We start from the raw sequence: 27,342 nt of genomic DNA, 5'->3' as shown, positions 1-27,342 counted from the left end.
GACAAAATTATAAAAAGACCAAAACATCTTATTCTGAGACTGCCTTTTTTTTTTTTAAATGGCCTGTTTTTATAATTACAAATACTGCATAATATAATGCCTTCTTGTACTGCAAAACCAAAACACAACTGTGAGTTTGTGTCTAAATTTGAAAAGTATGCCTGAATTTTCAGCTTATTTAATTATGATGTTACTTAGTAACTCATCAGTTTTGTTAGAAGGTATAACAAAGCACATCATCATCTAGGAGCTGTTTTTCTGATAATTCTTCCAATGTAATTGCTCCTTTAGAGTTGAATACATTCACAAAATAGCTGAATTAAGGACAGTATCACCAATGAATTGACTACTGGGGAGAGACAAACTTACCAAATTTACAGAAGTATAAGTTTTACCATAAGCAATTATGCATACCAAAAGATGACACCTGCAATTAATTTTTTAAAAGGTACAAAAAGGAGGAAAACCTGAATTACAGAAAAGAAAGTCATATTTATTTAATGAAAAACTAGAAGTTAATAAAAATTAGCAAATACACAAAAAATATACACAAACAGCAGCAATACTATGTAGTGACTTAAGGGGAAAAAGCAGCGGCAAGAGACCAGACTGCTCAACATGGCTTGTCAGTCAAAGGAAAAAACAAAACAAAAAAAACACAACAGTATCCTTTTCAACAGTACAATCAATCTACAAACAAGTTTTTAGAACTATTTTACAACATTTCCTGTAGAATCAATTCTTAATACAAAAGATGCCCATTTTGGGTGTATATATATTTTCAGTGGTTTACTGTTGACTTATTTTAAATATATTAGTGTTACTACATGCAACTGCTTCCGTAATTTAACAGCCTTTCCTTTTATTTACCTTCATATATGTCTAGCCTCCCTCTATCAAATAGTTTATGTCTGGCAGTCAAAGATAGTTACCCTAGTTTCTGCAAAATTAAATGCAATGGTTTTAAACACTGGCCTGAAAATGTTTGCTTGCAATTTCAACACATTGAAATAGTTACATTGATGCCTAAATTGCCATTTTCTGCAAAGAGCTGTGCAATGCTGGTGTCAAAGACTAGACAGTCACTATTCATAATGGCTGTTGCAATTCCCTCATGAATAGATCGAGGAGTTGCTTCCCAAGTCAATCGCCGCCTATGACCATTAAGCTCAAGTCGATAAGCAAAATTTTCTGCTTGCTTGCGTGTTCCTATCAGCTGTACAATAGCAAAGAACTGCTGGTGACCATCATATTTTTCCTGTTTCTCCAAGACTAACATGAAATGAAAGCCAAAACAAGACTGCATCATAACCCAGTCAACAGCACCAGGAAGATTAATGTCTGTAGCAAGGAAAACTATATCTTCTCCCTGTAGCGTTGTTATGGACTTATGCTGATGCATCAAATGTGGCATTACAGCATCCAGCGAACCTTGCCATTTACATGAAGCACCAGGACATGGACATGAATAAGGCCTAAACTCACACAGCTCTTCATGGTCTGCTTTTTCCGTGTGTGGCAAAGTTATCTCACATCCAGAAGAGGCGTATTTACATGGGAACAGTACAGAATTGGCAACTTTTTCCATAGCCAAGTTACGAATGGAACCCAGTGGACCTCGGCAAGTTGGACAGCATGTAAGCTTGGGACGACAGTTGCTACAAACAAGATGGCCACTCTGACACTGAAGAATAGGTGGTAGCACATAGTCAAAACACACAGGACACTCAAAAAGACTTGCCAAGTCATTGTTGGAAGCTGTTGTGCCAGTCAGAGCAGGCACCCTCTGCGATGGCGTACACTTTGAAGTACCTGTAGGTAGTGCTGTAGCAGTCTGACGGCTCATTTCTGTAATGAAGGAGAAACAGAGTTAGTATAGAAGAGAGCGTCATTACATTTGTATCTTTATAACAATGTGTCTTTCCCCTGAAACTGCTGATTTGACAAATTTTCTAATTAAACATTGAGAATAAATGTCTAGCTGCTTGGAGAGAAAAAAAAGTAAAGGCACATCTGAACAATAGAACAAATGACTATCACACTTTAGATGACAAGAAAATAAAAGGTTATAATCATAAGCATTTTTCCATAATGACTATAAAGCTGTATTTTCAAAGTCCTCAGATTTAGCAAATGTTAAACTACCCATTTGCTGTGAAACGCAAAGTCTCAAATTAAAACTTGCTCTTCATTCTGCTGTTTACTCCACTTACTGGACATATGTAGAGAGATGTTGAGATGTGAGTATGCAGGCGGGAGTTGGACATGAGCTGGAAGATAAGCCAAAGGCCCAATGATTTAGCTTTTTTTTTAAGATTCACTTCCCCTTGCTGCTAAGGTGAAAGAAGAACACCCTTTCTCAAGAGGCCCTTTATCTTTTTCTTCTCCCTTTGCCTGTTTAGAATTTTCTGGTCTTTAAGGCAAGTTGTTTCAGCACACAGAGGTAGAAAATAGGAATAAGAAAGTGTAACTGTGTACACGGTTAACCAATGAGCCTGGGCTCAGGGGTTAATGTTCACTGTTACGCACATGCAGGAGCCCGTATACACAGAGAGCTGGCTTAAAAGCTCCTCCCACCTCCCTCCCCCATGTAACTGCTGACATTTTCAGGAGTTACATGGTTACTTAATTAAAAGTATTTTACCACCCCTAGTAAAAAGTCATCCAGAAGAGGAAGAGGGTTTTTTGCTGTATTTGCCAAGCTTAATATTAGAAGAAAAAATCTAAACCTAAAATCTGAGTGGAAGTTTTTGTTTCTTTCTTGAAGTATATATACACTGAAACTTCCAGCAACTTAAAAGAACTGTTTATTAATGTTCAGTGAAAGTTGCCTTTCTGCTACATGTTTTCAGTTCAGAAAATACAGCTTTAGTGGATAGGCAACTGGAAACTATAGTTTTTCCCCAAAAAACTAAAAAATGAAGCAGATGTGTCAACAGCAGATATGCTTCCCTACATATACTGAAGAACGTATTTAGCAAGGAAAGCTAGAACTCCTATAATCTGAGACACAAAGGATTTCAGTATTTCATGTTTACCACAACAGAAAAAAAAATGTTTTAATCCATTTGACTCTGACAAATTCTTCTCTTCAGGATTATCAAGATGTTTTTTGTTAAAAGTTTCTTTTAAAAAATGTAGCTATTTGGTTATGTTTCTAGTAGCTATCATCAGAGACCTCAATACCTCTGAGGACAAAATAAAACATTTGGAAGAGCTAACAGACTGCAACTCTAAATTATAAAATACATGCATATATTTGGAAGTAGCCAATACTGTAGTGTTTGGGGGGTGGGGGGGAAGCTAGCCTTACCTAGTCTCCTATGCCTCTGGAAGGCTAGGGAAAGAGAATATGAGAACTGCTTTCTCACTCCCATCTCACTTCTGGACCTCTCTCCACAGTAAAATCTTTCAACTACTAAGTGCCTCCCGGCAAGGATCACTTCTTCCTGCCTTCTAATCCTTCTTAGGAGCCCTTTTCCACTTATTTTTAGCCAGGGACAACTACAATAAAAAGCAGTGAGCATCTCATTTAATCACCACACCAACCCACAGCTGTGGAATTGCTAGCATCAGAAGTCCAGGCTGATCATATATGGGTCTATTTTTCCTAGATGCACACCAGGACAAAACAACGTAAGAGATTTCAGCGCATGTGAATCTGAGGGGACTAGTTCATTTTTTATGGGTCATTTCTACTGTGACAGGGCATTCCAATTCCCTCCTAAAGAGCATCTATGCCTAAATCAAGGCTTGTGACATTTTTGCATCTGGGATAAATCCTTCATCGTCCTGCTCCCCCATCTCGTTTACTAGGTTCACATACAAAACATCACTTCCAGTTTCATCAGCCTAGAACAGAGCATCCAAACCCCTTGTGCAATCTGAGTCCCATAGGCACAGACATGACGATTTATCTATTTAGAGCCCAAAGACTTCACTTTGCCAGATTGTGCTGCTAGTGTGTTGAGGTATAGGGCTGTCTGTAATCCATGATTGGTTCCCTACTGACAAAAATTGATCCAAACAAGATTTTACCATTATAATCTTCCAGGTTTTTAATGGAGCCACCTGACTGCAATTCTTGCAGGTCTGGGCTGCTGCTTTCCTATTAAAAAGCACTCCTATTTGAAGCTGGAGCGAGGGGAAGGGGGCTGTATGCAGCAGAGAGAAGACTGTCCCAATCTGGTCTAACCCTGCAAGATCTCTCTCTAAACAAACACAAGCTTGTTGTAAGGAATCCAACTGCCCACTCCTATGTGCTGCTAAGCTTCAAGCGTTTGCCTAGTGACTAATCACTATTTCTAGCTCTGGGACACCCAACAGCACTCCTCAGGTGCAGAGCCCATGTCTGATACCTTTCTTGGCTGTGGAGATCCCAGAATCCAGAGCCCAGAACTAGTGGCACCCTTTAGAGATAAACACAGTGTTTTAAAAATAACTTCTGTTTTTAAAAAGTGAAGGTATGCGTGTATAAGAAAAGTTGTAGATTTATAAAAACAAAAACCAAACATCTGCTCTCCCTCAGTTTCCTCAGCAGTCCTAAGAATCTTTTGGGTCACAGTCTGTCCAAGTTTGGGCTAGGTGAAAATTTCCTTATCTCCCTACAGCAAGAGCTTGCTTACTGGTGCTGCTTGTCCCAGTGTATATACAATCCTTTGACCCAGTCTTGGTGCTGAGATCAAGTACAGAACACCATTGTTTCTTGGGAGTGAGCAGTAGATAAAAATCATTAGTAAATCCACAAATCCTTAAAGAGAAGTTTAGATTATGCTTCCTTTCTTATATTTGCAAAAGGTGTGAACACACCTCCAAACAGGCGAGTTATACATCAGCTCAAACTGTTTCTCAGCACAGGACAAAGTTCTGATACATAATGGGGATTCTCTTCAGGTTACAATTAGAGTTTATCAAATCAAATGGAATTCATAAGTTTTCGCAGGCATATTTCCCATTTCACACACTTTGCCCATGTTTTTAAAGCACCATCTCAGAATGGAAAGAGCTTACTGCAGTTCATGCAGTGAGCTAATGTGACAGGCTCATTAGGCCATGAACACAGGTCCCATATCGCAGCAGGTGAAGCCAAAGCCCATTCTCTTCTCCACCCTCATCACCATGTAAAAAGCAGGAAAAAAAGCAGCAACACGAAATAACAGAAAAATGACGTTCAATTTTATTTGCATAAGCTCTCTCTTTAAAGCCTCCATTTTTGGTCATATATACATTTTATGCTAACCTGCCACATTTTTTCCATTAAAAGGATGGAAGCAAGCAAGCCAGATAAATGGAAAATGGTCAAAAGTTATGCAGAGAAAGCTTTAAATGCTTTTTTGAAATTACAGAAACCTTAATACAACTGTCAGATGAAAATACATGCAACAATTGCTATTTTGAGTGCTATCCCATACATGAGATCCCACACCAGTCCTCTCACTATGGGGGTGGGGACCTGGTCTCTAAGCAACACTGAGAAACTAAGGTACTCAATGAGTCACCACCAAAAATATTTCTGTATGTTTTAACATTCAAATGTATCTTAAAACATTTTACAAGGTTTAAATAGCAGAAAAAGAAGTTACAGAAAAGGAGGAAATATACTTCTAAAACTTTAAAATTCTATATCAAGAAAAAAAAGTTTCTACTGTTGAACCAAAGTATCAATCTCTTGGAAAAACAAATCTAAAGTTATTTCCACAAAACTGCATATCAGGAAAACTGATGTTTTCTAATGTCTGAATCTATTGGAGACACTCAAATCCCAGATGGGAGCTTTAACAAGGTGCACCTAGTAAGTTATAACACAGAAGATTATAAACAAAAAATACCTTTTCTCTTGCTGGTTTTACTTCCTGGAAAACATGATGTAAACAGGATTCCCCCCTTCCACGAATACAGAAAGCTCAAGGCAGATTTTCCCGTCATGAGTGAAAGAGCTCATTGCGTTTCCCCATAGAAACAAACACTCTAACAAAGGCCCCTCCTGGTAACATGATGCTTGAGGACAGACAGACCTGGAACGATACTACAGGGAGGCTATTTTCATGCGAAGGAATCACGCGAACAAGGCACTAAACCCTCCAACGCTGTAGGCAGAACCTAGGCAACTCCTCCAAGTGAAGTTTCTTCAGTAATCCACACTGGGAACCTAGCACTATAGATATGAGAGAGAAGGAAACAGATTTTGTCCGATCTGTTCCAGTTTACGGCCTGTCGCACTCGCAAGAATCTTTAGAAAGTCTCCCTAAAATGGTTTCCCAAACTCTTCCGGCTTCTGCCTAGCAAACGAAGCGCTGCTGCTGCAGACGCCTTCCCTTCCCTCGGCTGTTGAGCTAAGGAGCACCCATGAGAAGGATCTGGCTACGGACGCGCTGCCACCAGCTCTGCGCAGCTTCAGCCAAACCAGGGAGAGGAGGCTGCAAAGCCCGAGTAACAGGCAGAAAGGAGAACTTCTGAGCACCGTACGCTGTCTCCTGTTGAAAAGCCATTTGCTGCCAAAAGATTGGCTGTCTCACTGTTCTGTTTGAGCTTCTCTTACCACCAGCCTGGGCGCACGGAAAAAGGAGGAGGCGGAGAAAGCAGACGGCAGCTCCTGCGTGCTGCCTTTCCTTCCCTCCCCCAGGCCCAGGGAGCCACCCTGGCATATCGACCTCATGTGATCAGCCGAGATGGCTGTGCCGTCAGCAAAACACATTCCGAAACGCCGGGAAAGAATGGGTGGTGCCCCACCTACCTACAACGCGCTAGAAACTCGCCCGCTGCTACTTTTAGAAGCTACTTCAACTGCCCCGTATAAAATACGCTGCGGAATTTTAACTGATTAAAGCTGTTTCCAACAGCTGATAACTGAATTTCTTGCTTTTCCTGTACATGAGTATTCTGAGTAGCAGCCAACAGGCTTACACAACACCACAACCACAATTTTGTATACCTATTTGTAACAGTATTATTCTAACCTATAAATCCACTTTGAAAATGTGACGTTAAAGCATGTAAGAGACAAAAGCTATGAACTATTGTCCCCCACAAGCCCGTAAGAGAGTTGCCAACTTTCTACTTCCACAATAAAAGCACCCTGCCTCTGCCCCTTCTCCAAGGCTCCACTCCCACTTGCTCCCCCTCCCCCATCTCTCATTTTATGGAGGCTGGGCTGCCCTGGGGATAAGGATTCCAGCTGGAGGTTCGGACTTTTGGGATAGGGGTAGGGATTTGAGGGTTAGAGGGATACTCTGGGCTGGGACTGAGGCATGGGGGAAGACAGAGGGTTGTAGCTCCAGGAGGAGGTACAGGCTCTGGGATGAGACTGAAGATGAGACGCTTAGGGTGCAGGAGGAGGCTTTAGCCTAGTATCAAAGGGTTCAGTGAGTGGGAGGGAGGTTGGGGTAGGCTGAGCTCAGGGATGCAACCTCCTTACTGCTTAACTCAAGCAGCTCCTGGAAGCAACAGCATAACTGCATCAGCCCTACTATCCAGTTGGTGGCACTTTTAATAGGGAGGGTTGCCAGATGGTTTCAACAAAAAAACGGGACGCACTTGACATTACATCACAAACTACATTACATCTTATTTAGACACTGGACATTTATATTTTCTCTGTTTCCCGAACAGAAAGCTCAAATACTGGACTGTCCGGTTCAAACCCGGACACCTGGCAATCCTAATAATAGACTAGTCATTGGTACTGACCAGAGCCACTAGGGTCCCTTTTTGACTGGGCAGTCCAGTTGAAAATTGGATAGCTGGCAGCCAGTAATCAGATTAGTTTTACTGATTTGCTTCTGACACTTGGGTGGTAATGAATTGTAAATGTGTTAAACTTCCTACATAAAGACTATTCCAGAAGGCAGAGGAACCCAGGCAAGAGTGCAGAAAACAGGTGTGTGGGAAGATTCCATGGAGCTGTTAAGAAATGGCACAGTTTTTAAACTTAAGAACGGCCATCTAGTCCAGTACCCTGTCTGCGGACACTGGCCAATACCAGATACCCGAGAGGGAGGGAACGCAACAGGTAATCATCATGTGATCCCTCTCCTGTCAACCATTTCCAGACAAACAGCGGCTAGGGACACCGCTAATAGCCGTTGATGGACTTAACTTCCATGAATTCATCTAGCTCTTTTTGCAACCCTGTTAAAAGTCCTTGTCTTCACAACATACTCTGGCGAGAAGTTCCACAGGCTGATTGTGCTCTGTTTGAAGAAAATTTCCTTTTGTTTTAAACCTGCTACCTATTTATTTCATTTGGTGACCTAGTTGTTCTATTGTGGGAACAAGTAAATAACTTTTCCTTATTTACTTTTTCCACACCATTCATGATTTTATAGATCTCTATAATATCCCCGCACGCTCCCCTTTTCTAAGCTGCAACGTCCAAGTCTTTTTAATCTCTCTTCAAATAGGACCCATTCCAAGCCCCTAATCATTTTTGTTGCCCTTTTCTAAACCTTTTCCTAATGCCCAGGGCTCGACAAACCACTGTTTCTACTCGCCCATGGTGAGTAGATTTCAGCTGGTCGCTCTGTGCACCCCATTCACCGGCGCTACACACATGCGCAGTGCCGGTCTGGAACATGCGCGGTGTGGGGCTGGCGAGTAGCTCTCACCGCAGTTTGTCAAGCCTTGCTAATGCCAATATAACTTTTTCGAGATGAGCTGACCATTTCTGTACCCAGTATTCTTGATCCTCACACAAGTGGAAAAAATCAAGTTGATGCAGCTGAACTTATCCAGTACTGAACATACTGGATTCTGGAAAACTGGCACCTGGGATTACTGTAAAAGTACGTGAAACAGTAATAGTGAAGACATAAAGGCACATTTTAAACACAAACATAGTAAATCTGTAAACCCAAGATTTCCAAGAGCAAACAGAGGTTGCCTGCAAAAGGGCAAAACATTGTGTATGAGTTCTATAATGTATAAAACGTCCAAGTTTTTTTTTTTTTTTAAAGGAAAAAAGTGTTTCCCACTACATTAGAAATTCAGAGTTTGACCACCCTTGTTTTTTCCCTGGAAGACTACAGAAAACTATTAGAACTGTATATCAGTTCAAGACAACTGCTCCTCTCAGTGGTCCAAAATGGGCACTCAATCACAGGCTTCCAGCTCTCCCAGTTGTAGCCTCTTTTAGCTGGAGACCCATGTCTCACTCCCTTCTGATCAAGGTATGTCCTAGCAAAACATTTTCCTTCCTTCACAATGCACTTCCCATCAAAGACCCTCTGCCTAAACAGATATGTTTGCTTTCCCTTAATATACTGATAATAGTGATGATCAGTTATAAAAGGTAAAAACATTCTAGAAAATATTCTTTCAAAATGAAAAAGCCTACATGCATGCTAATAAAACTTAACCCTAACATGAATTCTGGCAGGCTTAGTCCTTAACCCTACCCCAATGAGTGCTGGCATAATCATAGGTCGATATTCGCAAAAGCTTCTATTTAAACATAAATTGAAGTGTGATACACGTAACTGTTAAAGTGACCATGTCTCTAACTGGTTACAAAAATCATGATTTAATCTGGTGCTGACAGGACTGTAGGATATTAGGAATTGTGCTGATATTTTTAGTCGTAATAGCTATATTTCACCCACATTTCCAGAGGTTTCAGAAGTCCAACGGCTCCTCCTAGCTGACAAAATCTCTAGCTTCTTCATCAACTTTTATTTTTATGGAAAAAAAAAGGGAGAGAAAAACAAAAAGTACAGCTGAGTGGGCTGGAAGTATCCCATACTTAGTTTTTTTTATGTAAATGAGGTGTTAAATGCATGGAAAGCTGATTTTATACAGCAGCACAACAATTGGCAGGTACTCCTTCCCCATCACCCCCCTCCCCGCCTTCTTTTTCCGTTATAAATTCTGGATTCCAATTTCAGCGCATCTGAAAGAGTGGGTTTTGCCCAAGAAGGCTCAGGGCTCTCTCGATAAAGATATAGATATAGATATAGATTCTCTAAGGTGCCACAGGACTACTCATTGTTTTTAAAGTTACAGATTAACATGGCTAACTTTCTGAGACTTTCATTTTGAAGAATTAAGTTCTGGTTTGCAATGGAATCTTAAATAGTTGAGATAAAGAGTTAAACAGCAGTCCAGTCTCATACAGAAAGGTAAGCTTAGCAACAGTTCAGATAGAAAGCTAGTCACGCTTACTACTTATTAGAGTCAAATTTCACTCAATTGACCTTCAATAACAGTTGTGGTGTCTCTAGACTGCACATGACAGTTACACAAACTTCTGAAAGTCAGATCAATTATAAATTTTAATAATTCCCATTCACTTTCAATAGTCATGGAATTATCCTGATGTACATTTGTGTCTGATATGTTTCCCTCTTATTTATTACAGAGTTATACAAAAGTCAACAACTGTTGTCATTTCCAGAACTTGTGTCAGGGAGCTATAGTCTCTTTACACAAACCCCTCTTGCATACAAAAGTTGGTTTAATATAATAAAAAAAAGTGTTACCTAATGCAGTATGAACCAACCACTGACAGTTGCAAAATAAGGACTATTCTAATAAAAAAAGATCATTTACACAAGACATGTACCAGTTCGGAAAGTCAGTGATTTAAAGATTATGGATTTAGAGAATTTTTCTGTGTTCTTCCTACACCATGTTTTCACACTTGAAGAGCTCAAAAATGCAAACTGTTGATTCTGCAGTATTCAGAGCTATGGACTGCATTATCAATTCTGAAATACTGTCTAGTGAAAATCCAGTGTCAACTATTTTATATACAGGCAGTCCCCAGGTTACGTACAAGATAGGGACTGTGGGTTTGTTCTTAAGTTGAATTTGTATGTAAGTCGGAACTGGCGTCCAGATTCAGCCACTGCACCCAGCTGCTCTACTCCAGGTATCCACATGTCAGCCGCTGCTGAAACTGATCAGCGGCTGATTACAGGAAGCCCGAGGCAGAGCAACTCTGCCCCAGGCTTCCTGTAGTCAGCCGCTGGTCAGTTTCAGCAGCGGCTGAATCTGGACGCCAGTTCCGACTTACATACAAATTCAACTTAAGAACAAACCTACAGCGGCTGACTTGGGGACGCCTGGGGCAGAGCAGCTGGGGTGCTGCCGGGTTGGTCCAGTAGCGCCGAGGAGCGGCGCTGCGGGACCAACCCGGCAGCACCCCAGCTGCTCTGCCCCAGGCATTGTCGGCGAGAAAAGCCTGGTCTGCTGGGGGGAAGCGGGGGGGGCGCACACTAGCTGCGCCTCTCCTCCCCAACAGACCAGGAAGACGCGGGTGGCGGTCCCGCCGAGACGCACCGTGGTCCCGCCCGCATCCTCCGCGGCTTTGCTCCACGTCTCCCTGGTCTGTTGTGGGGAGCAGACCAGGGAGACGGGGAGCAAAGCCTCGGAGGACGCCTGCAGCGGGATAGCCACGGTGCGTCTGGGCTGTCCTGCTGCCCACCTGCTCCGCGGCTTTGTTCCGCGTCTCCCTGGTCTGCCGGGGGGGGGGGCTCCCCCCAGCAGACCAGGGAGACGGGGAGCAAAGCCTCGGAGGATGGTGGCAGCAGAACAGCCGCTGCGCATCTGGGCGTCCTGCCGCTCGCGTCCTCCGGGGCGAGAAAAGCCCCGTTCGTAACTGCGGATCCGACATAAGTCGGATCCACGTAACTTGGGGACTGCCTGTAATCGGGTTAGACTCACTTATTACACTATAATTGATAATGTAAAGGTGTATTAAACTAAACAAAAACAAGGTACTCTTATTCAAGAACAGGAGTAACTCTAGAGATGCAAGAGTTTAACCAATAAGCATTATCTTATCAGTTAACCTTACTAATTAAACTCCCAGCAGTCTGTGGAGCATTTAACAGACTGAAATTCAATCCACTAATAGTTTTGTTTGTTTTTAAACATCTGCAGCATTTACACATATTATTCTGGGATAGTAGTTTCTGAATAACTCCCACTGCAGACAAGCTCTAAACTTGCACTCTAAAGAACAGATTCTACAAAAATAAAGCTATAAACATAAGACTTGCTAATAAATAGTCATCTTTTTAATTCCACATGATGCTTGATATTGTTCTAACTTTTAAAGAAACATCCATTATAAAGTAATCAGCAGTTGGCTTTGTGTGATGATCTCAAGATTATGGGCTACTAACACTTTTTTCTTTTTAACAGAATATCATAACCAATGATTTAATCTCTGTGTTATTGGTGTTGGAGTGTGCCTAACCAGCCAATCCAAGTTTCACAACACACAAGATTACAGGGAACTGATTAAATTAAATATACGCAGTTAAACTTGGAAAGCATCCTATTACCCATGATGCACAGGAAGTTGAAAGTCCTCCAAAATCACTAAGGGAAAATTACCATCTAACCCCAGATACTGCAAGTAGTTGGACCCTGAACAGGAGGAATAACCAGCAAATTAAGTACCTGAGACAGAGAATGCTTGGGGCCCTCTCAGTGCTCCATTTCAGCCTTTTCAGTGTCCTATCTGCAAAAACGGCCTTCTCTGATGCTTCAAAGAAAGGAAACAAAAAACCTCTGCAATACATCACAGAGGAAAAATCCCTTCCTGATCTCTTCAGGTAGCTGTCTGAAGCCTTGAAACATAAGTTTTAAGAACGTAATACATAAACCGAAATAAACCCTCTCAGAACTGCTACCCCCTACTCCCCACCATCACAAAAATACTCTATCGACACTTATATTTGGGCCTGCCCTCTCGCAAAAGTTTGTTTGTTTGGTCTCATCTCCCAGTAGGGCTGAAGGCTATTCCAAAACCTTACTGCTTGGAAGGTTAGAATCCTTCTACTTTCTATCCTGAATTTGTTCATGACCAATTTATACCCATTTATTCTTCTGCCAACACTGTCCCTTAGCTTAAATAGCTCTTCACCATCACTGGTACATACATACGTGTATACACACACACAAAGTGTATTTAGAGAGACTAATCATATCCACCCTCTTTTTGCTGTTGCTAGACTAAACAAAACAAGCTCTTCCAAGCTCCTCAGATAGGTTGTCTACTCTCCTATTCATCACAGTAGCACTTCTCTGCATCTGTTCCAGTTTCAACACATTTTTTAATACAGGCGATCAGATGTATACAGTATTCCAGATTCCCTCCAGCAGAAATACCTCACCTGATACATCCTCAAATCACATTTGCCTTTTTCTGCAGCCACATATTGGTTTCTTATTGTCATTCAGTGATTGACCAGAACACACCCAGATCTTTCCCTAAATCTGTGGCTTCCAACTGGTAATCCTCCAGCTTGTAGCAGAAATTAGTAGACCCTAAATGCATGACTTTCTACCTGTGTTCAATTGAATTTACTCTGGTCTTCAAGGTCATCCAGACCTACTTCATTCAAAGTTGAAAAAACAATTAGGAGATGGAAGAGGAGTGGATCAGATCTAACTGAAAAACAAGACCAGTTTTTTAAAAGCTATCTTATGAGCTGGATGAAACCTAATTTTTGGTTAAGTTAAAACCTCATTTGACTGAGGGGGTGTTAATGCACCCTTCAATTAACGTAACTGGAAGGATAAGCCACCACCTAGGACCAAAAAAACAAAAAACAAACAAAAAAACAACCAATAAAAACCCAACAACCCAGCATTTCTTTAAGGAAAGTTGAGGAGCAGAACGCAGAGGGAGAAATAGTAACTAAGGGTATGTCTCCACAGTCAAGAAAAAACATGCATATGGCTCGTGCCACCCGAGTCAGGCTTGTGGGGCTCGTGTGCTGTTTTATTGCTGTGATAAGTTTTGTGTGCATGCTAACAAGTGTTTTCTTGGTGCTGAGAACAAGAAAAGATGTTCTCTCCTATTCGATTCCTCCTTTGTTCGGTGAGATCTACATACATTCCTTGTAAATGAACAAAATTGGATCAAAGAAATACCTAGCTATCACCAATTTCTCATCTTAACTGAAATATCCTAGGGCCTCAAACTCTGACTAGCCATTCAGGTCAAAAGAAGGCAGTGCTAGTGTCAGGTGTGAGCGTTAGCTTCTAAGACAGACTTGCTGAAAAGGTACACTTGTTGAAAAGGGGAAAAATGATAGCAGTGCTCACAGAAATGTAAAAATGGTCTAAACCAGTGGTGTACAACCTTTTTCGGTTGGGAAACCCAGCTGTAACACATGCCCCCAGAAATGGTAAAATGGATTATCAAAGTGACCAGTAATCTGACTATCACAGACCATAATTTTTTTCATGAAATAGTGGAGACAAAAGAAGCTTTGGCTAACCTGGAACTAGCTAACAAAGATGAACTACAGCAAAGACTTCAGATTCTGAATATTTCACTCCAGGAGGAAACAAAATGTTCATGAATCACAGCAAAAACAGCTGGCCGGGTGTGAAATTGAGCAAGTCAGAGGACTTAAGTCCAGACATTTTACAATTTTCCACTCACTTTAACCCACAGTATCCCAACACAAATAATGCAAAAGCCATCTATCTTTGAAGGAAAAACTCCCTTAGAGGCTTAATGGTTCAATTCAACGTTAAAGTACAAACAAATATTTGGGAAAAGTGAAAGAAAGGGAGTTTCTAACAGCCAACTTCGGCTGTTAGCTCTGACAGTACTGCAGAACTTACCTGCAGAAGAGTGACTGAGGTCATGTGAGGCATTACCTCATAGTGTTCATATAATCATATAGTGTTGATACAATCTACTACAATAGAGGGATCTTTTCTGTCGTCATCTGCCTGAATGACAGTAGCTAGGTCCACTGAAGCGTATGTCCATTAACTGCATCTACATAGGTTGACATAGATATGGCATTCAGAGATGTGGATTTTTCACACTGCTGACCAGAATTGTTGTGGTTTTAAATTTTAAGGGTCTGACTTATCCAGACCTGATACAAGCCCTTTTGGAGCTAGCCATCTATCTGAGCTGGCAACAGCACGCATAAGAGCTCGAAAAAAAAATAAAACTATTTAAAAAAGCCACCACTGCCTGAAGTGGCACAGGACCTGCAGAACCTTATGTTACTAGCATACTCCAATACCAATAAGACTTTACAGGATAAACTGGTGATGGTTTATAGACATTCAGCTTCACTCGTGGACTAAAATCAGAGAAAGAAAGCCAATGACACTCCAAAGAGACTTTGGAAATTGCCATAAAACTTAATTCTTGCAGCAATGTACCAGAAGAGGAAGCAAGCACTAGTGAGGAAAATATAAGCTGATCACCATGAGCTCTTTGCCTTATATATGATAAATGAGGATTCAATTTGGTTCATGACTTCACTGAACAATTTGGGGGGGGGGGAACGATAAATTGGCAATAATGCAAAGATTTAAAAGAAACAACTCTGTTAAATTATAATACTGAGACAGAACTGTCCACAAAAAACTAATGTTATAAATTTTAGGCAGGCCAAGAAAGATTGTCACAAATATTTAGTGGAAGACACTCTCCTAGTTCAGGAAACTGGGGAAACACCAAACTCAAGGGTTAAATCTTGGAAGTACAACAATCAGATACACAGTTTTACTTTAAATCTGGGCAGCTGAACAATAACTGAAATTTAGCGACTGACTGTGTAATAGCATCTGTAAAATTTATTGTGATGATTTACACTGTCTTAAATATTAGTTATGAAACCAGACATGCAAAAAAGAGGTAGGGAATCAGGGATCTTTAACTAAACCACCTTAGTCAGTCTCCAGTGGAATCAGTAATGATGGCAAGGGTTCCAAAAGCTAGGAAGGTTGCGTTTGAAAATGCAAAATCCTCTGGAATTCATGCAAGTCTGGATGCCTGAAACAGCACATAAGCTAACAATTGACTTGAATTTAATTATGGCTAACAACTATAATCAATGCCAGGAAAGGCGATTCTCAAATTCAGTCAGTGGGAATTCCCTTTAAAGATATGGCTTGTGTGACACAAATGATTTGTAGGCAACTGGTATGAATTTTCCTTCCCCTAGGACCAAAACCATTTTAACAGCTACATGCTATGGTAGCTTTCCAATGAGGGAAAAGCGAGGTGTAGCTGAATGTGTTTTGAAATCCAGGGTCTTGGGGGAACCTTACTTTTAAAGCTGTGAATCTGAAAGAACTGCTGCTTCCTAATCATTTGTTGAATGTTTCTGACAAGCAGCAAACAATTAAAAGGGAAATAATTTTCAGTAATCAGCAGAGCATGATTTAGTATATTCAAGAGTTGAAAATGGCTCTTTAGATTGCTCCTGTCCTATCCATGTTTCAAAACTCTCTTCATATTGGATTGAGATGTTAGTATTTACTGCTTAGGAGACAGAATTTCAGTTTGGGTGTCCAATACCAAAATCTGAGAATGTGGCTATGAAAACTGAGACTAGAAAAGTTATTAGAAAAGAGGCTCCCCTATGCAAAACAAAATGGGCAGGGTATGCCTTACCCAACAAACTCCACAGAAACAATAGGCATTTTTCAAAGGCTGATTGCAAGGAGGTCCCTCTCTGGCAGCTGAAATAAAGTCCATCAGGGAGCAGAAATTTCCACAGGAGTCTGGTTGTGAATAAAAATAAATTTGGATTAGTGATGTGAAATCATCTTTAAAAAAGATACTGTCCATATGTACACAGAATCTGAATCACTGTATCTGTTAAATTACTACTTTTCTTTTGGTTTGAGATGCACTATTGGGCATCATTTTAGATTTCATCAGGACGGTGAGACAAATCAGAGGCGGGAGTGTTATAAAGGATGTAAAACCTTGTTACAAGCTGAGTTTAAATCTCACTGATTGATAGATTAACATATCTATAAGAATAAGCCCCCCCACCTAAGACAAAAGGAGTACCTGAACCTATCCAGGCGTTTTTACTGAGCGGTTTAGCCTGCACATATCTGCTCAAATCTACAAAGAAAAAGAAACAACTTGAAAGAAAGCTGAAAGCACAGGTCTGACTCTGGGACAGGTTTTTTGGTTGAAGGTGCAGGTCAAAATGTGTTCTTGGTGCGGAGAAGAGAAAAAAAAAAAGCTTTTTTCTGTTATTTGTTCAGAGGGACAGGATTACGAGCATTCTATGTAAATAAAACAAGACTGTAAAGAAATACCTATCACCAATTTCTCTGACATCACCCTGGGTCCCAAACGTTGACTAACCAATCAGGTCAAAAAACGAAACAGTATGTAGGCACCTAGAGGCTGATATGTGCTTCTGAAAGTGCCATAAGTACATAAGCAGGTTAAGTGCCTAAACTCCCATTGATTTTAATGGAAGGTAGGTGCCTAGTGGATTAGTGATATAAAACCGTACTGAAGACAGATACCATACATATGTACCCAGTCAAGCTGTATCATTGTATTTGTTAAATACCTACTGAGTTTTTCAAAAAGGATGTGTCTTCAGAAGTCTGGAACAATCAGATTATCCATAAGATAATCAGCTTACTAACTACCATTAATACTTTATTTAATAAATCGATTTTAAAGGCAAAACATCTTTTGTGATGTTCCAGCACATTTAAGGGAGCTTTATTTAACAAATTACAATTTAATTTGTAATTGAATTAAAATTTCCATCCAATCCAGGAGGACAAAATCCCAAATAAAAAAGTTATCTAGTATACTAGAAAATGGCAAATTACATGCTTATATAATAAAAGTGTAAAAAACCTAAGAATCTGAATAAGTGCATGCTAAGCTATATAAACATATATAGACCCTAGCTATGAAAAGTAGTAACAAATTTTGGGTAAAGCCTAAATTTGTTTTTTAATGAGTATTCCAACCAAAACCAATGAAAATGAAACTTTAGGAAAATAACTTAAAAACGTACAAATGCAAAACAAGATTAAAATTATTTAAATCTAACCATCTTGCCTGAACTTAAGTCAGAAAGAGTAATATCTTATTGAAAAAAACATTACAAAGGATAAAAAAGAAGGGCTCCAGGCCCAATATACCTGGTGCCTCTTTAAAGGTCATATTTAAATCTTCAAAACTCTAAGGCTATGTCTAGACTGCAAGCGGAACTTTCGAAAAAGCAAGCCGCTTTTTCGAAAGAGAGCACCCAGGCAGTCTGGATGCTCTCTTTTGAAAAACCCGTTTGCATTCAAGAACGCCTTTTTTCGAAAGAGCACTTCCGAAAAAAGGCGTTCTTCCTCGTGAAATTAGGTTTACCGCCGTCGAAAGAAAAGCCGCGTTCTTTCGATTTAATTTCGAAAGAACACGGCTGCAGTCTAGACGCAGGTGACGTTTTTTCAAAAAAAGGATACTTTTTTCGAAAAAAACCCTGAGTCTGGACACAGCCTAAGAGTGACCATACATAGAAAGGCTTCCCAAAAGTGTCAGCATGGAAACTGAAGGTTTCCTTAAAAATAACATTGCCATGTATCAATATCTCTAAAGTTGTTCTTATCCAGCTTATTCCCCTCAATCCAAAAAATGGGAACGGTTGAGAATAAGAGGGAAACACGTGGTTTTCAGTTTTTGTTCTTATAATCTACCATGCCTGAAAAGCATAGTTATATTCTTTACAGAAACTGAAACCCAATGAAATAAAGAGACATTATTTGAAACACTTTACTTAAAATCATGTTTAAAAAATTGATCCATATTCACCTTTTATTTCTCCCACTACCTCAGCCAGGACTTTGTCATTATTTGACATCTCCATTGTGTCCCAGTGCACACTCTCCTTAAAACTCTGTTCATCCCACCCTATGGTTATGGAATATTTTAAGAAAATCTCAACCAAGTAGTTTGGTAACTAATACATCAATATCTAGTTATTGCCCTATTATTCAGTATCTCCTGGAAAAATTCTGAATATGTTCCCATGCCTAAGGCATAGCAGCAATCTTTCTATACGAGAGCAGTTACGTGTAGGTTATCTGTTCTATTCTTGGAAGAATTATAATGATTGTTTCATTTGAGAAATTTCTGAATAAAGACATTACCAAGACATTCAGTACAAAGTTGAAACTCTGTTGTTCGGCACCTTCAGGACCTGACTGGTGCCAAATCATACAATTTGCCAAACCACAGGTGGTCAACATGGTCTAGCAGCATTACCACCACTTTCACTACTTACTGGGCTTAACAGTACAGAACTAAGAGTGGTGGCTGTAAAACTTTAGGGAACCATGGGAAACTAGGTCACACCCATAAGTGGATATCTGGCCAACTAAAATTATGCTGGACCATAGATGTTGCCAGAATAGAGAGATTTAGCCTGTGTTCAGAACCTCAGAGCTATGAACACCTTAGGAACTGAACTTGTTCATAACTGAAATTTTCATAACTGAACAAAATTTTATGGTTATTCTTTCAAAAATTTCCAATTAAACACTGACTTCATACAGCTTTGAAACTTTACTATGCAGAAGAAAAATGCTTATAACCATCTTAATTTACATGAAACAAGCATAAGAATCAATTGCCTTATTTTGTCAAATCTTTTTTAAACTATCCCTTTTTAAGTGGTTTATGTTTTAGCATAGTACTGTGTTTGCCTTTTTGATATCTAATGCTGCCTGACTGTGTACTTCCAGTTCCGAGTGAGGTGTAGGGCTGACTTGTCAGTTTGTAATTTTGGTGTCTGTAAATCTAAGATTCTATTGCAGGGGTGGGGAACCTTAGGGGCAAAGTGCAGCCCCCTTGGGCTCCTCCACAGTGTTAGGGAGCCCACCCTGGCACTCTGGCCCCCCTGCTGCCCAACTGCAGGGCTAGAAGCTCACAAACTATTAGGCTGGCCCCCAACCAGCTCTGGTGCGAAAGTGGAATGTGAAGAGTGTCTTTCTCCTCAGTTGGGGGCTACATCAGAGAGAGTTTTGGGGGTTTTTTTTGTGCTTCTCACTTATGTGAGGGCCCCTGACTGATTTCTGTGTGGGTCAGCAGCCCCCGACCCAAAAAAGTTCCCCACTCCATGACTTGGCTTCCGAATTCTAACATCTTTTTAAGACAAAAGACAACTCATGCTGAGATTTACTTATAACTAAATTAGTCTGTAATACTACATATCACATCCATTTGGTTTTAATTACATATCTGTGTAAGCATCTGCTTTACTAAAAAGCATATTATCTGGGACTTAGAAACTAATACCAGTAACAAAGGGTAACCAAGTGAGGTCAAAAGTTAAAAGCTTTGATTTATTCAATTTATTCAGTCCCAAAATGTTTAACACGTATCTTTCAGTGTAAATGCTGGGCAACCATTATACCATACGAACGTGCATCTCCTTATTAAAGCACTAGATACCACTATGTTAAGGGGCACATTAGAAAAAAAAAATTACTAAACTGACACAATTTTCCCCCACCAAACTCATAGAAGTCTGGGTTGGTTTAAAACAAAAAACAGACAGTTCATTTCTTCCCATCACAGTTCATTTACTTTTCCTATGCACTAAACATACAGCGCAGACCTATACATAAACAAAAGCAAACAGTTACCATGCACAAAGTCAGGCATAACACCGGTTGCAATGTAAAATATCACTACGCAATGATGACATATGGAAGCAACAACTGCAAAAATGTAAGGATTCTCAAGAAAAAACTTAATGTATCAATCTATGAGCTGTAATTCCATCCAAACCTCAAACTAAATATCTTTTTAAATAGTATGTGTAGTTTGTATAAAGAAAAGTTCTGCAATACTATTAAAATAGGACAAACTACCAGTACAAACAGAACTATGAACCCTATCTTTCATGCTTTAATGTGTTCATATTCAGAATAAGATGCAGAATACAATATTTAACTTTGGCTCTCTGGAATGTCAATTATAAACCATATACCACTGATAAAAGTCATAGCATATGTTGTTAGCAGTGCTGTTGTAGCTGGGATGGTCACAGGATATGAGAAAAGCAAGGTGTATGTGAAAATACCTTTTATTGAACCAACTTCTGTTGGGGGAAAACAAACTTTTGAGTTCAGAGCTCTTCTTCAGGCCTAGGAAAGAAAACCTGAGGTTTGTCTCCAATATTGGGTAGCTCAGTGTGGATGTGATCAATCCACTGAGAGTCAATTTAGTGGGTCTAGTGAAGACCTGTTAAATCAACCACCATTCGCCAGAACAAGATGAGTAAAGGGAGATCAGAGAGTATCTTCTATTGACCCACCACAGTGTGAACCCTGCAGTAAATTACACTGATCGATCTAGCCTACATTGATTTGAGTCACACTACTAACTTAAGTCAAATTGTGTAGCTTAGATCAACTTTTCCCCTTAGTATAGACCTGTTAAAAGTGCCACAGCTAAATACAAGATGAAGCAAATTATTAAGCAAAAACAGTAAACATATTGCAAGAAATCATTCAAAATGAAGTATGCAATTAACACTTCTTCAGTCATAGAACAAAGGAGAGTTGTTGGTTACAGACTGTTCTAAAGAGACATAAAACCAGCCTCTCTATTGAATCTATGATTTTTGGCATCTATCAGAGTTATACATTTAAGCTCCCCAGCACATCTGTGGCTGCAGGTTTTGCATCTACTGTTGAGACAGCCCTGCAGTCTGTAACGTTATACCATGTAGACAAGCCTTAAGATAAATCAGAAAAAAAATCACTCTTAGGTATAAATCAGAAGACTGCATCCTTAGTTCAGAACAAGGGCATCCAAACACTACTGTATTCTGGAATAACTTTAATACGTGACCAAGCCCAAGTGGAGATAGAAAGGAAGGAGAGGCTCTCTGCCAGAAACAGAAGACTGGGAAGGAGTGAAACGACCAAAGGAACTTGGACTAACCAAATCTCCAAAGGCTCTCACAAATAAGGACTTCGCTGAAGGAAGGAACAGCATACAGAAATTTGTATAGTCTAAGGCCAGAAGAGACCAACGTGTTAATCTCGTCTTGTCTTCTATAGAATACAGAACATAGGGTTTAATTCCAAAAACTCCAATTTGAACTAGTGCATATTTTTTAGAAAAACATTCAATCTTGATTTAAACATTGCCAGTATGGAGAACTTAGTACAACACTTGATAAATTGTTCCAAAGATTAATTGACCTCACTATTGAAAACGTACACCATTTTCAGTCTGAATTTGTTTAGCTTCAACATCCAGCCACTGGATCATTTTAGATGTTTATCTTTTAGAGTGAAAAGCCCATTATCAAATATTTGCTCCTCATATAGGTATTTAGAGACTGTAATCAGGGTCATCCCTTAACCTTCTCTTTGTTAAGCAAAACAGAATAAGTCTTTCACTGTAAGGCATCTTTTCCAATTCGTCAATCATTTTTATGACTTCTCTGAACCTTTTTTCTACTATATACACACATGAGAGAGTTTGCGAGTCTTTTGTGTATGAGTCTATCTGCAAGTCTGTCTGTTCAAGAACTCCTCCTAAACAGTAAGAGCTAGGACTAAAATTTGGCAGACAGCTTTCTTATCATAACTTAAAAACAAGGTAAGAGTTTCTTTCTGCCAGGACAATGGGATGTGCCTGGAATACGATTGTTTCTCATTAAATGGAAATGGAGGAGTCTGCTAGGAAGCACAGTTATAATGTATAATGACTACAGGATGGCAGACACATTGGTAAGAGAATGGCCAGCTGGACGCAGGGGTCTGGATATTGCCAGTCACTGTACACAGATAAGGATCCCCTGATGGTGCAGGCCATGGTTGGCCCATCCCTTCCATTCTGGCCCACATGTCCCACAAACACAGTCCTTAACCCCAGGGATGGATAGCAGGGGATGTAGAGGGGAGACCCCAGCCCTGGTGAGCCTGAGCCAGCACCCACAGCACAATGCACCCAGATAACCATTCTCAACTGACTAGGTAGAGAAGTCACTACCCCAACAAGCTACTAGTTGGGAAGTGCAGTCCCTAATACCCCAGCCATCCCTGGGGATCAGCCAGTCCTGGAAATCTATTGGCCAGGCACTGCACCCCCGCTGCCCTGGCCAACCGCCACCCAGCCCCACCACCCCAAGGGATCTGACAGCAGGGCTTCACAGTTTCCCCAGTGCTAGGGATCTGCTGCCTGAGCAGCGTGGTGACCACACTCCCAACCCCCCACATCCTAATCTCCTGCCCTAATCCCCCTCAAACACCTCACTCCCTGTCCTGACTCTTGCACCACAACCCCTCCAGCCCCTTACACCAAGTCCCTCCTCATCCCCCACCCCTGATTCCTGCACCCCCTGCCCTGAGCCACTCACAACCCGAAGCCCCTGCCCTGATTTCTGCGCGCGCACACGCACACCTCCTGTGCACACATGCGCACACACGTACGCACACACTTAAGCTCCAGCCCTGAGCCCCTCCTTAAGAAACCTGAGCAATGCCTGGTAAATGTGTTAGTTTGTCTATGTTCTTCTTGTATATAGCAAAATTGGACAACTTTCCAGCAGCAGTCAAATGAGTGCCAAATACAGAGGCAATACTCACCCAGCTCCTTGAGAGCCCCCCTTTTTTGCACTGGTCTACATATCTTATATTCTATCAAAGGATGCATCGACACTGAACACTTCTTTCAGGGGCATGTAGTGTATATCCATGTAGTCCTAGCCAGGTTATAAAGAGCAGTTCAAAAGGTGAGGCAAGGCTTAGGGTATGTCTACCCTGCAAGGCTTTTTCAGGATACCAGAGGTCTTTCAAACATGCCCGCTTACTACGAAATATAGCAGACCCACTATTTCAGCAACACTTCAAACCTCATTCTACGAGGGGCAAGGGATATCTCCAAATAGTGTGTTATTTTGAAATTTGGCGCTGTGTAGACGCGCCAAATTTCAAAATAGCCATTTCAAAACTGAATCAAAATAATACACACAATTTGCGCTATACAAATTGCATATCTTATTTCGAACTAAGGGTGCAGTAAGCAAAGACCCATCTGAAGAGTGACATGATTTTTGACTCACCTAAGCTGTGTTTCCCCAGCTACAATGCCTCCTCACTACTGGAGCTTTTCCACACCACAGAGAAAGACAGATAGCAGGAAAAAAGGCTTTAGGAATGGGAAGGCAGTAGAAAAAGGATTCCCCCTGGCAGAGCCTCTGCTTGTTACAATGATACGTTCCAGCAGTTAGAAGGTGCTGAAGCCTTTCCTCACTAACTCATTTCTCCTAAAGCCTTTCACTGATAAGTGGAACTACGTGGAGCAATGCGGACACAATATTCTTTTTGCAGTGATATGTACCTACAGGTATACTACATGCCGCTGCCACAGATGTGTAGTACAGACATAGTGAAAGAGTGAAAAGTGTATATTTAGTTCCAGTACAAAGCATATGTTTCCTATTTTATCTATCAGTAGTCTACAAAAGGATTAAACCACAAAAGTGGCACTCTGGTGAGAGTATACATAAACAAAATGAGGGCTGAAGCACTAATTCCAGGATCTAGGCAGATAGACTGCAAAGTCTCTACTGCCAAGACAGTATATCAGGCCTGCAACATGTACCTGAGTAGATCAGAGCTAAGAATAGTGATCAGTCACTGTCCAGACCCAGAAAGCTTAGAAGCACATGAGTCTTAGCAGTTGGATCCCTCATAAACTGATATTGGTTTAGAAAGAATGCAACTAGGCCAGGTTGTCACCGAAGTCTTACTTTTGTATTCCCCCTTTATATAGGAGTACATCATATTAGAAAAGTAGCAGTTCAAACACATACGTATTGGTGCCAGGTAACAACAGTTACTAATTTAGACTATAGCAGCCCACTCTTAAAAACCTGTGAGGACCATAATGACAAAGGCCAGCATTACTTAAGGAACTCTTAAGAGCCTGAATTAAAGACAGACCTCTAACGAAAAGACTCCCATGACTGGTGAGGAAATTGAGAAAGCCAAGTGTTTGTTATTTTTTCTATAGAAGCGTAACTTCTGCTTTCAAAAAGATGTACGTATAAGTAGCTCCTTTCCAAAACCTGTGTGTTCCTTATTTTAAATTGTAACATATCCCTGAAGGATAAATCACAGAGTAACATAAGAACAAGATGCAAGCCTACATTAAAAATAGCCATTCTGAAGTTACTGGCACATTTTAAAATTTGTATTTTAAATAGATGAGAAGCTAAGCTCTCATCTATGTTGGTTCTACAATGCTATAAGGAATAAAAAGCTTTAAATCATATTTTAGTAATTAAAAATAAGTAGATATGCCTCTGAACATATACGAAGAGCGAAACTGTTAGCTGTAAAATGGCATTTTACAGCTATTTAGTGGAACAGAGCCATACTTTAAGGAGGGGAGAAAAAAGATTGTTTACACGCAAAAGTTGAACATTCTTAATTAAAATTGGCTTTAAAATTGATTTGAACTGGTATAACTTGTGTTTAAGAGAAGGAATCTGCCACTGGTCCTAAATTGAATTTGTATAGATGTACCCGAAAACTCCTGTGCAGAGCTCCACTAAATTAATAGCGCTTCATTCACATAGAATTCATGATAAGACCAAGCCCTCAGTAGTAGAATGTTAAAATGTTTATTTGTGTAAATGTGTAACCACTGAATGTTTCAGCTGTTACCTATTTACATGCTGGGCGGAGGGGAAGAGGCAGGAGCTGATGCTCATAGAGAGCCACCTAAAAAGCCAGCTCCCTCACAATCACCAGCTTCCACTTACTTTCCCCATCCCCCCACTGCTGCCTCTGATATGGAGGCAGCAACGTGAGGGGAAGTGTTTCCGCGGGAGCTGGTAAACATGGGGAACCAGCTTGAAACATGTATCGGTTCCCACCTGCCGCCCTCCCTCCCCTGCCTCTTTATCAGAGGCATCAATGCAGGGGGGCAGGCAGCCCTGTGGGAGTGAGTACTTGTGGGAAGCTGGCCACAAGCACTGGCTCCCATCAGCTCTCTTTCCCTCTTCCCCACTCTTCAGCCTTTGTGAGAGGTGGAGAGAGGGGACAGGTGGCTCTACAGGAGCTGATGCAGCAGCATAGGGAGGCAAGGTGGTGCACGTGTGGAGTGGGCTAAAAAGCCAGTTCCCACCTCCCACTGCCCCGCTACCTCTGATACAGAGGCAGTGGAAGCAGAAGGGATGTAACCACCACGGTTAACTGATAAGCCCAGGCTTATAGGTTAACCGTGTTCACTGATACACGTTAACATTCCTACTTAGTAGCAAGCTGTACATCAAATTTGAAGTGTATCTATGAAAAAACATCACCACAACACATTTAAAGATATTAGTTTACTCTTGTTTATTCTTATTAGCACTTTTTAAAACTTCACTTCTGAACTCTCATTATGTCATGTTTCTTAAAGGCTTTCAGAACTGCAAACACTTGGGAAAATATTAATCAGAACGTATTGCAAAATAGAATAATCACAATGAAGCCATAACAATCTACCATATCATGGCCCACGCAGACATTTAATTTGAGGATCACCCCACTGATTGATAGATCATAGCCTCCAGGATGTTGTGCACACTGTCTCAGTGGGCAATAACTTTTAAAAGGATTACAAAAGTTACTATTTTACTTTTCAAAATATTAAGGATAATCATTAATCTTTGCACTTTAGAAGTTAAGCTATTTTAAAGCTATAAAAACAGACAAAGCATATAAATGCTGATAAGTTTATCAGCATTCTCCTTTCAAACCAAGACCTTATATCAAGTTTCACCGTACAGCAAATTTTAATGAGATTTATTAAAGAAACAGCTTACCACAGTGAAGCTTAGAGGAAGTTCTCTATTAATACAGAAGCAAAGACTGTGATTTATAGCAAATAGGAACAATAAAGATAAGCAATTCAACATACTTATATTATTAAGCTAGGCACCACCCACAGAAAACTCTGTTAAGCTAATTTACTTCGATGCTTTGTTCCCCTTACAATCAATAGCAAGTTTTAAAAATTGTCCTTGTAAATCAAAATCATTTAACTCTCTAGACAGTCTGTACATTAATCACACTTAACATGGACATTTCCTTCATATATCTGAAGCCCTTCTTCTGAGTGCAGCTGTCTAAAAATACATCATAAACAGTATGTAAATGCCACTCAAACATTCTTTCCTTTCAGAATATCCACAATTTAGAGTACACTGTGTTCAAAACCCAACACTAACTGACTAATCTGAAAATTTGTTGCAGTTACATACTGCAGTATTAGGGCCTGATTTAGGATCCCTGTATAATCATTAAAAAAATTAGTATAATGCACAATAAATGCAAGAGCAAACCTATAAAGGTGAACTGAAAGGATTTATACTTGCCAACACCAAAGACCGAAGATCAAAGTTCTGTTGTCTTTCAAGAGCAGATGACATCACCAATAGCTTAATGAAAGTAAGGCAAGGTTCTACCCTCTGCTTGCTTTGCTGTGTGTTCACATGGTCATCAACTAATATAGGAAAATATTGAGAACTCTGACCTCAGGTCAGACTGACAAAAGGAAGAAATGGTCAGCTATTGTTTTAAGTTGTA

At 40.4% G+C, this 27,342-nt stretch overlaps 1 protein-coding gene across 7 annotated transcripts in view; it reads right to left on the bottom strand.

Moving 5' to 3' along the window:
• Positions 1–472: 472 nt before the first annotated feature.
• Positions 473–27,342, bottom strand: part of SIAH1 (siah E3 ubiquitin protein ligase 1) — a 30,605-nt gene continuing 3,735 nt past the window's right edge. For 2 of the 7 annotated variants that reach the window (XM_075940226.2, XM_075940225.2), the window contains exon 2: positions 473–1,848. In XM_075940226.2, the coding sequence (XP_075796341.1) occupies positions 998–1,846 (849 nt within the window). In that variant the 5' untranslated portion in view covers positions 1,847–1,848 and the 3' untranslated portion in view covers positions 473–997. Of the gene's footprint in view, positions 1,849–5,828; positions 9,572–14,583; positions 14,744–16,381; positions 16,492–16,786; positions 16,844–27,342 lie in introns of those variants that run through there. The other 5 variants (XM_075940224.2, XM_075940222.2, XM_075940223.2 and 2 more) reach the window with 5 other exon arrangements.

This window comes from Pelodiscus sinensis, chromosome 12 (genome assembly GCF_052426305.1).
Source record: "Pelodiscus sinensis isolate ZL-2025 chromosome 12, ASM5242630v1, whole genome shotgun sequence".
In the NCBI taxonomy this organism is placed as follows: domain Eukaryota; kingdom Metazoa; phylum Chordata; order Testudines; family Trionychidae; genus Pelodiscus; species Pelodiscus sinensis.
The sequence above is the reverse complement of the archived record's forward strand: the minus strand, read 5'-3'. Positions and strand labels throughout refer to the sequence as shown.